A 14,800-nucleotide genomic window follows, 5' to 3' on the forward strand; every position below is an offset into this window, starting at 1 on the left:
ACCGGAGATGTCAGGCGTCAGGTCAGTTTTATGGTCTATATTCGTTGCCTACCGTGTGAGTAGGGACTTATCTTCTTATCTTATATAATACAGACGTTACTTCAAAAAAGAAGATGATTACGTCCTACGCGTCATGCATTTAGTCATGCATATTTACCAATGACTTAAATTAAACGAATACGTCTGTGTCGAGTCCGTACAAAACTATTCCTTGGGCGGCGCGTATCCTACGGGGATTGGGGTGGGTGGGTTTGAGAAGGTGTCAATAGTTATTTAGCCGCCGTGTGTAGCGCTGGTGCAGCGTCTACTGTGTCGTTGGTCCCCCGTCCAGCGGCCAATAATTAAATCTTAGCCCTAGAGAAGCTAGCTTATGTTTTACGTCGAGTTTCATCCCGCGAGAAACAGTACCTTTGTCTTGACGCGTGGGGATAAAGCCTAGAAGAATTTAGTTATGGGAGGACAAGCAAATAATTAGTAAAGTTAAAAATAAAAGTTTCTCACGGTTTGCTGGGAAAACGCAAATCAACTTTAGTTTGCAAGTTTCGTATCGTCACAGTCTCGTTTCCTGTATAAGTTGAACTTCTTGTCACTTGACCAGAACTTGAATCACTTCAAGTTCAAATTGACAAATACATTGTAAAATGTTTTACGTTTCGGATGTTCCTTCAGAGTTGAAGATAATTTAATTCCTAGTCCAAACCTTCCGTTGGACGACGGGGGATGGGAGCGGGCAGGGTTTGAACCCGTGACCACAGATAAGTCCGAACGACAGTCCAGCGCGCAAACCGCACGACCAGGCAGCCAATATAGTGCGCAGCTTCTGTACTGTGTGGAGGTGCTTTGCACGGCAAGGTAATACCAATATTCTGTTGAATGGTTACAATATTTGTGAATCACTTTTCATTGTCAGAAATTGGAATATTGATTCTCAGAATTTTAATCTGAGCACTCTAGCCTGGTAACTTGTGATTTTAATTTGAAAGTAACTTTGTTATTCTGTGGTTCTAAAGCCATCCATTTCGCCATAAGGTCAAAGGTAAATCATGCTTGAATTTAAAACAGAAAAATTAAACTTGGAAACAATAAAACAATAACAAAAAATTCGATGTTATATTGCAGTAAGCCAAAGGTCATCTAGTTGAAAATATAGAAAAACTTGTGTCCTGGTACATACTCATTACTTTCAATTATATATGATTATAATATCATTCCTTTAGATTTCACATTCTTCTTAATACTTACCCATACCAAGCAAGCGGATATTATAGCTCCTTCTTCGTGATCGAAGATGAGCACATTTTTCATTTCCTATGGACCCGAAGATGACTTCTAAGTCCAATCCTCGCTTTAAAAAGCTGGCCGCATACGTGGCAAGGGTGGGTTTGGTCAGTTGCAGATAGGCCTGCTTCTTCTCTCAGCTTTTCGTTGGTTCGGCGCTCTTTCGCCCTGGTCACTCTTCTTGCTTCAAATCTTGAGACTCCGAGACTCACTGCTTCACGGCATGAGGAGCGATCGAGAGCTAGTGCTTCCCAGCCGCGAATGTCGATATCGCATTGCTAGAAGGAGCTCTCGGGAGTGTCTTTATAGCGTAGGTATGACCTCCCTTGGAGCGCCCTCCTGCACACAACTCCTGGTACAGAAGTCGTTTGGGAAGGCGATTGTCTGACTACATGTTCCGCCCATCGAAGTTGGGACCTTTTTACTGTCGCATTGATACTGTGCATGTTGGACAGCTTTAAGATTTCTATGTCTGGTATGTGGTCGGACCAACGCACCTTATGGATACTCCTGAGACAGCGTAGGAGGAAGGAGTTTGGTGTGGCGGGAACATATGATATTACTGTGGTGCCGAACATAGGAATGTTTTTTTACTTCTCTGATTTGCCTGTGGTTAACTTCTAGCTATGACAAGTTTGGTAATCGAGTCAATAATGTTTAATGCTCAATGCAGGCTGCTATGCACAAACTTTCCCGTTTAAATTTAATAGTTGTGATATTGTTCTTTTATTTAAAACAATAATTCTCAGTCAAAACACGGGTTTCATCAGTAGTTACACATGCCATCTTGTTCCAAGCCAACACTTTCAAACAGTTCGTCAAAGAATTGAATAAATACTGGGCTGAGTTTGTGTCTTTGCATTTTCCGAAATATCTACAATAAGAATCTTTTAATTTTGTAGAAGGACAAGTAGACACAATGTTTCTTTAGCCTCATCATCATAAGTGATACGAATTAGAAGTTTCAATAATTTCTACACATATTTGAATTGTATATATTTTTTAATACATTTGCCTCAATATGTAATTAGCCCACCCCTGCCCTAATATGAAGGAGAGCACACTAGAGTTTGGGTCAAACTAAAACTATTAGCAACTTGCGCGAATGTTACAAGAGAGGACAATAAAATTAGGCGACTAGTCCTCTGTCCAGTGTCATTCTTCTGTCCACCGAAAAAAAAAAAAAAAAAAAGTTGCTTATTTATGCCCTTACCGTACCCGTGTATGAAAATATTTCTATACTCTTTGACCATGAAAGTGAATGTCTAAATCTAAATAACACTGATGCAAAAGAGTTAAAATTTTAAAGAAAACAATAGGTTAAAAATAATTTCATTTAGTCTAAGATGGAGAAAAGTGATCTATGTAAGTGCTTACAATTATTTTTAGGTAAGGACATTCTCTTTTCAACTAAAAGAAGAGTATACACGCTATTAAAACAATTATTCTATGTATTTAATGTTTAAAACTATTCAGATATAATTAATACAGACATTTTAATTAAGTTTTTTGTTGGGGGGGGGGGGAGGGGAATGTTTCATACATTTTTGTAATTTTCAAAAAAAAAAATCATTTGGCCTGTCTTGCACCCATATATCTTTTACATTTTCCAGAAATTTTGTTAACTATTTTTTTATCTAATAATTCAGCTACAACTCTGGTGGTTGACATATTACAAATCAATGTACCAATGCTAAGAAAATGTAAAAAAAAAACAAAAAAACAACAAACTCAGAATACTGGCTAAAATCTCCAACTTTTTAATTAGATGCCCAAATGTAGAAATGAACAAAGAAATGGAATGATAACTTTCCAGAACATTCACCAGTTTTATTCATGAGACAATGGCTGGCACTACCACCAAAGTAGCACATAAAATATGTGAAACTGTCAGTTTGAAATAAGGAGATCTTTTTTGTTTAGTTCAACTAACAACTTGTGTTTACTTCATCATGGTTTTGCTGACAACTAGCAAACAACATTGAACATGGAAATACAATATCAAGATAACAACAATCAACAATTAAGAACTAAAGCTACAGACCAACACATGGTCAGCATTGCCAACTAAAAATTCAACATTGAACCATCATTATAAAAATTAAAAAACCTTTTTTTGGTCAATGAAAATTGCTAGGTATGACCACCATACAACAATGAAGATATGATCAATAATAAAAGAAATGATTTATAGTCAGGTTGTCAGGTAAAAAAAGATGAAACAATGTGACAATAAAAACGACATTAAAATGTTGGACTACATGTTCAAGCTAAGAAAAACACAAAACTGATCCACAACTTGTAATGAGGGTGAGATATCATGTTCATAAGTCAGGTTGTATATGTACAAGAGTCAGGTTTTCATCATGGTTTACAGCATTTGACAAGAACAACAGCACACAAAAAGATGAGCTCTAAAGGCGGCTCTGACTGGTGACATCAATGGGACTTGAGATTCTTCAGTCTCTTGTCTCTCCCTCCTCATCTTCTTCCTCAACACCTCTGATGTACAGAACATTGTTGCACCTTCGATCAAAAGGAAACATTGTCATTATTATACAATTATATCATTTTTATCAATTATAACACGTGTTAACACTTGAATGTTATGAAGCAAAACCCTCGAGGTTAGTGAGAGACACTATATTATACTATGTCGCTTAGGTGAAGCTTCAACACTACTTTATACTGTGCCATTTAGATATAGATTCCTAAATGTTGTATGTAGAATAATATTTCTCAGGACAATGTCTCTAAATATTCAGTTTCACATTGGACCTTGTCTTATTACAAGGTTATAAATATCAACTCACTCTCTCTGTACATGTTATTTCTCCCACACCCAATCTCAGATTAAGCTGAAATTTTGCACAATTATTTCTCTTACTTGACAACACAAAAATCTATTTTAAAAAATTATTCAATTAGTCAATTAACTTTTTTTGTATCTTAAATAAGGGAAAGAAATCATACTTGACAGATGTGGTAGTACTAGTTGAATTAGTCCCCTTGAGGACTCGAGCCCTGGATGAACATTTTTTATGCATTAAAAAAAACGATCATGTAAACATTCACCAAGATCTCCCCTTCTTCCCTCCCCCTTTCACTACCGATCCAGTCAAGTGATAGGGTTAGAGAGCATTGAGAAAGCTAAAAGCTAAACAAAAACAATTGGTAAAAATTGTTTCTAATCGCACAGATTTATTATTGATACAATTACACTTAATATAAGCTTTGTTTTTTTTTTAAAGTATTCTTTATGTTTTTTTTTTGTATTGTATTCACTCCATTACCTGATGAGGACTTCTCCTAGATTCCCTGCAAGCTGACCATCAATGAATTCTTCTGTGTTTGCCAACTAAACACAAAAAAAATATTTTTTTTTAAAATTAGATACTTTGATATATCAGAAGTTTTGAATTTACTAACAAAATTGCATACTGACTGAAAAAATATCTGTAGAGAGATTTCATTCCATGTGTAAAGATTTTGAATTTCTCACTATTAAAAATACAAACAGTGAGTGTAGGAAAGAGACGTGAAGCCATTAAATTAAAATACAAGAAGGAGAACCTGGAGAGTTGAATGTTTTTACTGAGGCAATATGTTCCAGGAGGAACACAAAGGTTGGATGGTGATGATTTAGTGCAGCCAGCTTGTGTTCTTTATAAAGAAATATAATTTTGATGTTGGGGTCTACTGACCCCATTGCACCAAAGAAATTTTTTTTTTTTCAAGGTACCACAGCAGGGTTAAGAAAAAAGGGCACATTGGTAATCCAAAACCAGTTTCAGTTATCTGACCTAGTATGCTAAAAGATAAATAAGCATGATGCGACAACTTTCCATTACCAGTATTTTAAAAAATGTGCATCAGGTAAGCCACACTAATACTGAAAATGTGAAGTTAAATAATTAAAAAATCATCTCTCAATCCAAAAAGATTAGTTAAATTAATTGATTTTTCAGATTTTTTTCTCAATTGCATCAAACAAATATATTCCAGAAACAATCAACAACTATTATCAACAGTAAACTTTCTATGTATTACAACATTTTTGAGGAATACCTGATTTTGTGAACGTTAACACCTTTTAAGCTAATATTTAAAAATATAAAATTTGATTAAAATTCAAGGTTGAAAAAAATTGGCTATGTAGTCTAAAAGTGGAGTGTTTCTAAGGGATGTCAATACTTGATTCTACTGAGCTTCTAGAAATGTCAACTTCATTTTATATTAAAGTAACTTTGTGAAAACAAAACTGAGACATTCTAAAAGTGTCACACAGACCTGGAGATTCATGTAGCCATCAACTGACACAAGATATCCTTTATACTCCATTCCCCACTTCAGTTTCACCATGACTGGCTTACCCGTGAGCCCATTTAGAAAGGGCTTTGGGTTCATAGGCAGCGTCTGAAAAGAAAAAAAATATTTAAAAAATTAAACGCTTAAAAGAATAGGTTCAATTTCATTCAATATATAAATAAATGCAGATAACACATTAAATTAGCATAAAAAAAGGGAAAGTAATGTAAACATTACATTCCCTAACCCTAACCCTGCCCCTAGATTTGTCTTATTTGAACCCTGCCTGACGTCACCAATGAGTTTTCTGAAGGAAATCAGTTTAGATTTAGACAACTAGACCTATGATATAAGGTCTAGATCTAAAGATCTAGTAGGCCTACTTTACATGACTATAGTCTGATTGAATAGATCTAGACTATCAATCATCTGAGATCTGAGTAGATAGAGATTGATAGATCTAATTTTATTGATAATGAATGATACCATGAGAAATATATATTTCTCATGGTATCATTCATTGTCAATGAAATCAAATAAGACAAATCTAGGGGCAATTACACTCAAACAGAGCACAGCGCATAGCGGCCACGCGTACTCTGAATCTGATACTGCCCAAGCAGCCATTAAAAGTCTAGAGTCTAGATCTAAATTAAAAGTATTCAGATTAAATTAAAGAATCTAGATCTAGACATTTTATTTAGACTATCTAGACAGAGTCAAATCACTCTAGATCTAGAGACTTTTAGATCTAGAACTAGGGCTAACTAGGGTCTAGAGAAAACAAGATTAACTGTCAATAAACCAATATCAGATGAGCGATGTTAAAAACAAATAAAGTCTTATTTCACTCTCTTTTTTTTTGTTAGAAAAATGGATTAGAAGAAATTTTCGTAAAACTCCCATCACTAGATTTTTGTTTAGGTCAGACTATTATGGAGCTATAAAAATTATCTTGAAAATGGTTGCCAGCAGGTTTGAGACCCACGCTTTACTCATTATCATTATATAGATCCATATTTTGAGTCTATATCTTGAGTCTAGAGTAGAGAGTACATGAGTAAAGTTCGATTACCTGCACTCCGACCTTTGTAGAGTATACCGGCCTCTTCACCGTATTTTATCATATCCTCTTTATTTCAATGCTTACTACCCAAATTCCTATTGGATTTTGCACATGTACCATTTGTTTACACTTCCAACATGTGATGATGTGTTTCTTCCATTTTCTAGTAGAATGCGCTAGTAGTTGCGTTACAGGGGGGGGGAACCTAGAAAAGCGGAAAAGCTCTAAAAAACAAAAACTAGTGAGAGAGCAAGAGACAAGCAATTATCCATCATCCAGGTACTTGTACCAAAAAGGCTAAGGTGTGACATACACACGCACTCTGCAAGTCTGTTGCCTTACAGGAAAAAAATGCCTCCATAGGTACAGTGTACCTGTAATTACACCTCCTATTCTCCCCAACAACAGAGACAATTTTGTTTTCATTAGCGCAACCAGCTATATATGGTAGGGCTGCAGGTAAAACTGTAGTGACCTAGGTGTGACGTCAGCAAGCCCAGAATGAAAAAAAAAAGGAGTGTGGGAAAAGTGATTACAGCTAGTGTTCTTATGCTGGTGTAAAAAGAAAATGATTTTAATCATAAGGATGAAATTTGAAAACAACATTTTAGATATATTTCCTTTGACGTGGTCATTACATTTTCTAACCAGCCGTCCACTTTTACAAAAAGAAAAATCATGCCGCAAACTTTTACACAAGACCATACTGACCCTACCACTCTTTCACCTCAAATATAATTTCAACTATGCATTGTACATTACAACGTAGTTATTTTTATAGACACAAGGATGACAAATTCATGGATACTCTTTTTTCGTAGGTAAGACTGTTATGGAGGAATGAAAACTGATATCTGAAATTGAAATGTAAAAAATGGCCAAGAATTCACTTAGCGCTGCCGGTTATCATACTTTACTCTAGATCTAAAATTGGAAGAATAGTCTAGTCATGATCTAAATCTAGTACATTAGTTAGCTAGGAAAAAAAAACCCCAGAAGTGGGGAAGTAAAAAAATGACCCATAAAAATTTAGACTTAAAAGATAGCGTTTTTGATGGTGTTTTTTTTACATAAGCTGCACTTGGAAATTTATTACACTTTTGAATGAAACGTGAGAAGTTTTAAAGTTGTTTTATCAATTACTTTAGCCTTTGCAACAGACAACTTATCCAAAAAGTGCACTAGAGAAGTTGCAGACCAGCTAGCCACCAGCGATCACAGACCCATATTGATCAGTATCGATACCTCCTTCAAAATATCAGAAAACTCCACCATCCCCAGATGGAACTACAAAAAAGCCAACTGGCACCTATTCTCAAAGCTCACAGACCTATATACAACTTCAATAAACTGCAAATCAAATCAGGTTAATAAGTCATTCTCAGCTTTCTCCAAAGCAATACTCTTAGCAGCTAAGGAATCAATTCCTAGAGGAGCAAGAAAAGATTATATCCCCAACTGGTCTGATCACCTTCAACAACTCCACAATGCCACTATTGAAGCCAGAAACACAGTAGAAAATAACCCTTGTATAGAAAATAACATAAATCTAAAAGCAGCTAACGCAGTTTTCAGGAAAAATTACCTTTCCGCCATGAGGAAAAGTTGGCACGAAAAAACAGAACAACTAAACGTAGATAGAGATGGCCACAAACTCTGGCGTATAGCCAAATGTCTCAACCAGGAAGAAAACAGAACAACTCCTATAGTAATAGAAAAGGACAACCAACCCCTGAAAGGCCAAGAAGCAGCAAATGAATTCATTAAGTTTTTCCAAAGCGTAGGACAAATACAAATTAATGAAAGTAGAAATAAAGATGTAAACTCAGAAATCCAAGATAAATTTAAAGAAAACAATCCAGCTTACTCCTTGGGAATGACCACTAATCTTAAAATGAAGGAACTAGATGAATCCCTAAAAGCCCTCAAACCAAAACAAGCCCCGGGCCCAGACAAAATATCAAATGACATGCTTCTTCACTTGGGTCCTCAAGCCAAAAGAAAACTGCTACAATTATTCAATGCTAGCTGGAAATCCGGCAGAATTCCAAACATCTGGAAAAAAGCCATTATGATCCCTATACTAAAGCACGGCAAGCCAAGAAATAAACTGGATAGTTACCGTCCCATCAGCCTCACTAGCTGTACTTGCAAACTGATGGAAAGAGTGATAAATAGAAGGCTGACATGGATCCTTGAGTCAAATAACCTACTCACTGAAGCCCAGGCTGGCTTTAGAAAAGGCAGATCAACAGAAGATCAAATTGCCTTCATCACACAAGAAATAGAAGACGGCTTTCAAGAAAAGAAACCAACAACAATTGTGTGGGTTGACTTAGAAAAAGCATTTGACAAAGTCTGGGAACAAGGTCTCTTGCTCAAGCTAATCCAGCATCACATATCCCACAGAATGTACAACTGGATAAAGGAATACCTAAATAATAGAAAAGCCTTAGTTTGCATGCAAGGACAAAGAAGCCACACAGTGGGTATAAAAAATGGTGTCCCCCAAGGAGAAGTCCTATCCCCAACACTTTTCCTAATATTCATAAACGATCTAAATCAAAACCTACCCAAAAAAGTTAAGAGCAGCATGTATGCAGATGACCTTGCCTTAATTAGCACAGAAGAATATGTAGGAACATCGAAATTTCGATTACAAGATGCTCTTGATAAACTCAATAATTGGTCCAAAGACTGGGGCATGTCCATTAACACAAAAAAGACAACATATACCATATTCTCACTGTCAACAAAACAACAAACAATAAAATTAACATTAGATAAGGAAGCTTTAGAAAAAAATGACAGCCCTACTTATCTTGGAGTCACCTATGACCCGAGACTAACCTGGAAAAAACAAATAGATAAAACACAGAGTAAAGGCATCCAGAGACTATCCCTCTTGAAAAAACTAGCTGGCACAGATTGGGGAGCAAATCACAACATCCTGAAAAAGACCTATACCAGTTATGTAAGACCTGTACTAGAATATGGTGCCACAGCATGGGGCTCAGCAGCCCAAACCAACCTTAGAAAAATAGACAAGGTTCAAAATATTGGTCTAAGGATAATGACAGGAGCAATCAAAACAACACCCATAAGAGCTATGGAGGAAACCGCTGCCCTGATCTCTCTGGATGAAAGAAGAGAAATAAAAATCCTTTCCCAATTCACAAAATTGGAAACCTTGGAGAGGCACCCACTCAGAACAAAAATCCACAAAACTGGCACAAAAAACCGTCTCAAAAGGACCAATTTCATACAGGAATCTCTAAACCTAAAAAAGAAACACCAGCTTGGAAAAATTACTCTGGAATCCTCGATACACTATAATGAATCTCCACCCTGGGACGAAAGCCCTCTTCCTACTATAAGGGACCATATTGAAAACATAAAAAGAAAATCTGATTACAGACCAACAGAGCTCAAGGAAATAGTGAACTGTTTTCTACATACCAATTACCCTAGCAATCAGTGGATCAGAGTTTACACGGATGGCTCATCCCATAAAGCCACCACAAATGGAGGAGCTGGAATACTTATCGAATGGCCAGATGGAGGAAAACTAGAAAAATCCTTTGCAACTGGAGAGCTCTCTGACAGTCACAGAGCAGAAAGGGAAGCACTAGCACTAGCTGCTACCATGCTAGCAAATCATCCAAGTTCCCCTCACAGTCAGATTGTCTTTCTAACAGACGCAAAAACAACCCTCCAAAGCCTGCAAAACTCTGATTCCCCTTATATTAAAAACCTCAGAACAGCACTCACAAAGCTCAACCACAACAGCAAAAAAACTGTTATTCAATGGATTCCAGCTCACATACAACTAGCAGGAAATGAGAAGGCTGACACACTTGCCAAGAGTGGGAGAACTAACTCACAAGTAAACTCTGCACTCTATCCAGAAGAAATGAAGAAATTAATTGTAGATAAAATAAATGAGAAATGGACGAGCTCCCATCCAAATCACAAGAAAGATGATGCTTACTATAAGCTATCCCGACAAGACCAACGTCTAATCTTTCGACTCAGGACCGGACACAACAGAATGCGACAACACATGTTCCGGAAGCTCAAAATTGGAACCAGTGAAATCTGCCCATGTGGAGTATCACCAGAAAATGCCGACCACGTCCTCCAAAACTGCTCTCTCTACCAAGAGGCCCGTATAAGACATTGGCCCCAAATCACCCCAATAGAAAGAAAACTATATGGAGAGCTCCCTGATTTGGAAACCACTGCGCAGTTCATCTCATGTATTGGTCTAGTCATATGAACACTCCAACATAACAATGAGAACGATGAAGAAGAAGAAGAAGAATTACTTTAGAAAATGGCCTAATTAATGCTTAATTAGGATTTTTTTTTAAAAAGTTAATTATCTTTTTAAAATTTATTATAAAAAATACCCTTTTTTTGTTTTTAGCAATACAGGGTCCAGGAAAATAATCGAAAATTAATATCATGTCTAGCTATAATTCTACCAAGTTTTATCGAGCTATCTCATGCGTGTCATATCAAAAACTTCAAAATACGATTAGCATTGTTGGCTATGGGATTTACAGATTTTGATAAAGAAATTTTGTCATAGACGTAAAACCACTTCAGGCCATGTAAGGCCTAATATTCTGGATATATTCAAATAGTTTTTGTGAATAAAACTTTTGTGCACAAATTTTAAAGTGCATTTGAAAAAAAAATGTTTCAGATGATTTTGATGCCACTTTTTTATTTATTTTATTTTCTGCAATCACAACGCCGCCATTTTTGTCCACAACCCTCTGACATTTCTTGACGCTCATTACACAATAATTTGTTAAATTTCCTTCAATATTTATTCTTAACAAGTTAAGTTCATAAATATAAATGAAATCAGTTTTGTGAGCCAGAAATTTACTACTAATACTAGATCTACTATTAAATTTCTGATTTAATAAGTAGATCTTTCGTGTACGAAACTCAATTCCAACTTTATAACTTTTGACCTGGGGGTGTGTCTCTTCCAGCTAAGCAAGCGACAAGCTCTCATCTTAATTGTTCCATGTCAATCAATGTTAGCTCAAAACGCCACCAAAAAAATCATCAAGATCTTTCTAACTGTTAAACATACAGCCATAATTTTTACACCGTTGGAAAGTTCTGTTAAAGTATTTTAATGATTATGATGTACCGCACTAACAAAATATTTTTTTTTCAAAGAAAATTTTTGTATCTCCCCTCCCAGCATTAGTACAGGCTAGTAGTAGTACAGGTCTAAATTCTAAATCTAGTCTAGTATTTATCTAGATTTCTAGATCTAGTAATTTATTATCCAACAGCTGCATTCGACATTTTTATCTTACTACTAGATTTAGCCATCGCTGATCTATTGAGACTACTGACATTCGCTGCTACTGCAGTCAGTAACTGAGTAACATTCACATTTCAGTCATTTCATTGCCATTGCAGATTGATGTCATTATTGTCATACAGTTGATACAGTATACAGTAAGTTCTTAGACTTATGATTGTTGAATGTTGTCATTGTTACTAATATTAAACACTAAACACCACTGTCCACTGGGGGAGGTGTGACTAGATCTAAACTAGAGCATAGATCTACATCTAACTACTAGATCTAAGTTACTAATCTACACTAAAACTAGCCTAGGACAGTCTTAGAGTCTAGTCTAGATTTAGAGTAGAGTCAGTAGACTCAAGACGCGAATTCAAGTTGTTTGTAACATCGTTAGACTAGCCGACACACACCGGGCGTCACTAGCCTAGAACAGTAACATGAGTTAGATTACTAGATCTATATGTTTTAATGAGCTAATTGGTTTACTAAAGGGGTAAAAGGATTAGAATTTTAATTATTATTTGTATCTTTCCCAACTTACAGCTGCCATGTTTGATATTTTGTTGTGTTTTCAACGACACTTCTGCAATAAATAGTGCGGTAAAATGCCGGAAAACGTGAAAGGATCGATTATAAGTTTAGTTTTGCGCATGCTCGTAGTAGTTCAAAAATATTTCACAGACAACCGAAACAATTATAATTTACAACTTAAACTCATTCTTTGTTTCAGTGGCCTCAATAAGGGGGAAAGAAGTTAGTTTTGCGTGGTCTTTCCCTCTGTAATATAAATAATATGGCTTATATAGATATTTAGGTCACGTTTAGATCTCAAATACTAGAAAAGCTATCCGAGCTCAGCATATTTTACAGTTTGCTAAGGTTAAGTTACATTTTAAATAAAGTAGCCTATAGAGTCTACGTCATTTATTAAACACACTATTTTCGTAACAATAAGGCCTATTTTGTATAGACCCTACTAATATATGAGGCTTACATTGTCGTAGAGTCCGAAGATTAATGAGGAATGCAGAATTTCACGTAGCCACGCAGCCCCAGCTGTGTCCTACATATTTTGCCACATCCAGGGCAAGCATAACCATTGTCCGCCGGTGGTCGATTAAGATTTTCTTTTCGCCGTCTGCGTCAGTCCTCGGTAGCAGATTTTCTTTAGGCCTCAAATTTGTATCCCGCGGCCATTGTGAGTGACCTCCAGCTGTCTCGTTCTGAGGCCGCATGCAGCCATAATATGTGCTCTCTTCTATGTCAGCTAAGACAAGTTGGCGCCTAAGCTTGTCTTTAAAGCCCCGGGCACGCTACCCTGTCTCATCGTGGCGCCCATGTGGAAACGGTCGTGATCAGAGGGTACGGCTAGTCCAAAGGGTAGCACAAGGCTCCCGTGGGAGTGTCTAAGACAGTGATTCCCAAAGTGGTCTACATTGACCCCCAGGGGTCTACGAAGACTTCTAGGGGGTCTACGAAAGTGAAAAAAAGAATTGGGGGTGTATGACAAAATGGGGTCCACGAGAGAAGTTCGTGATTTTAATTTTGATTTTACATCAATGAATTTAACAATTAGGCCTAACTCACGCAAATATAATTTATATTTAACTAATTGATCGGATCATAAGAATTTCCTCTATACTGTCCATACCGGCGTTCGCGAGGACTTCGCTGTTCATAGTGCGATCTTGCCACCGTATGTCCATGATGGAGCGCAAGCATCTTTTGGTAAAAGCGTTCAAGTAGTCTTAGTTTCTTTCTGTATGGTGTCCATGTCTCAGATCCATATAGAAGGGTTAAGAGAACCACCGCTTGGTAGAAATTAATTTTTGTAGGCAGGCGGAGCGACTTATTCCGCCAAACTCTCGCCTGAAGGCGCCCAAAAGCGCTACTATCCCTGGCTCTGGGCAGACGTTTGTCAACTTCCCTTGAAAGCGAGGCGTCATTTGATACTCTACTTCCTAGATATGGGAAGTGGTCTACCACGTTAAGAGGTTGTCCATTTACGTTTTTTTTTTCAGGCTGAAGGCGACTTTCTATAGGACTACATATCAGAGGCGGTCTAAGCAGTGCGCGGGGCCCTGTTCGAATTTCATATGCGGGGTACTGGGCCGTAACGGTAGACTATATTATACTATATATATCGTAGCCCTACCATGTAACGCTAACGGGATCGTCCGCCTCTAATGCTGAAGACCTTATTTTTGTTACGAAACATTGGCTTGCTACTCTATTAAGTACTGTATATTGGCCTTATAACTACATAAGTTTACCATAACTTTTGGATCTGTGACATCCACAATACGCTATGTAAAAAACATCTGTTCTTTATGGCTAACATCAAGCGTGCAATCAAAGGTGATGGGAAATTATGCCACCAGGTCTATGATACGTTCGTTTAGAATCCTATATCAGAGGTAGGCCTAATAGTCGTGATCCTCGGCGTTCTTAAGAAGATGTTCTTGCATGATTCGGTCCAATTTGACAAGCATCTCAACCAAGCCTAAAAACTTAACGTTATTCGGAGTATGAAGTTTCTGTTCTCCCACGAAATGTGCTGTTTTTTTTTTGTTTTGTTTTTTTGGCAAGGTACTGAACAATCGCTAGATTTTTTGCTGAGACTGCGCGCCAACGCAGTTTTTCTTTTCTAATTTGTTCTAGCATCCAGTTATCCATTGCGGTACCATTGGAGCTGACACATATTTGTTAAGTATGGATGGCTGCCTGGCCGTGCGGTATGCGAGCTGGACTGTTGTTCGGTCGTCTTGATGGTCCCGGGTTCATACCCTGCCCGTGCCATCCCCGAC

At 37.1% G+C, this 14,800-nt stretch overlaps 1 protein-coding gene across 1 annotated transcript; it reads right to left on the reverse strand.

Moving 5' to 3' along the window:
- Positions 1-3,017: 3,017 nt before the first annotated feature.
- LOC106051585 (small nuclear ribonucleoprotein F) lies at positions 3,018-12,664 on the reverse strand. Its single transcript, XM_013206789.2, has 4 exons — positions 12,535-12,664; positions 5,569-5,694; positions 4,572-4,636; positions 3,018-3,804 (listed from the first exon to the last, which is right to left on the reverse strand). The coding sequence occupies exons 1-4, from the start codon at positions 12,541-12,543 to the stop codon at positions 3,738-3,740; spliced, it is 267 nt and encodes an 88-aa protein (XP_013062243.1). The 5' UTR covers positions 12,544-12,664; the 3' UTR covers positions 3,018-3,737.
- Positions 12,665-14,800: the final 2,136 nt, after the last annotated feature.

This window comes from Biomphalaria glabrata, chromosome 4, assembly GCF_947242115.1.
Source record: "Biomphalaria glabrata chromosome 4, xgBioGlab47.1, whole genome shotgun sequence".
Classification (NCBI taxonomy): domain Eukaryota; kingdom Metazoa; phylum Mollusca; class Gastropoda; family Planorbidae; genus Biomphalaria; species Biomphalaria glabrata.

Coding starts and splice junctions, on each gene's coding strand:
- LOC106051585 (XM_013206789.2), bottom strand. Junction 4,637..5,568: donor ATGGCTACATGAATCTCCAG/GTCTGTGTGACA, acceptor TTTTGTGTTTAG/TTGGCAAACACAGAAGAATT. Junction 3,805..4,571: donor CTAGGAGAAGTCCTCATCAG/GTAATGGAGTGA, acceptor TTTTGATCGAAG/GTGCAACAATGTTCTGTACA.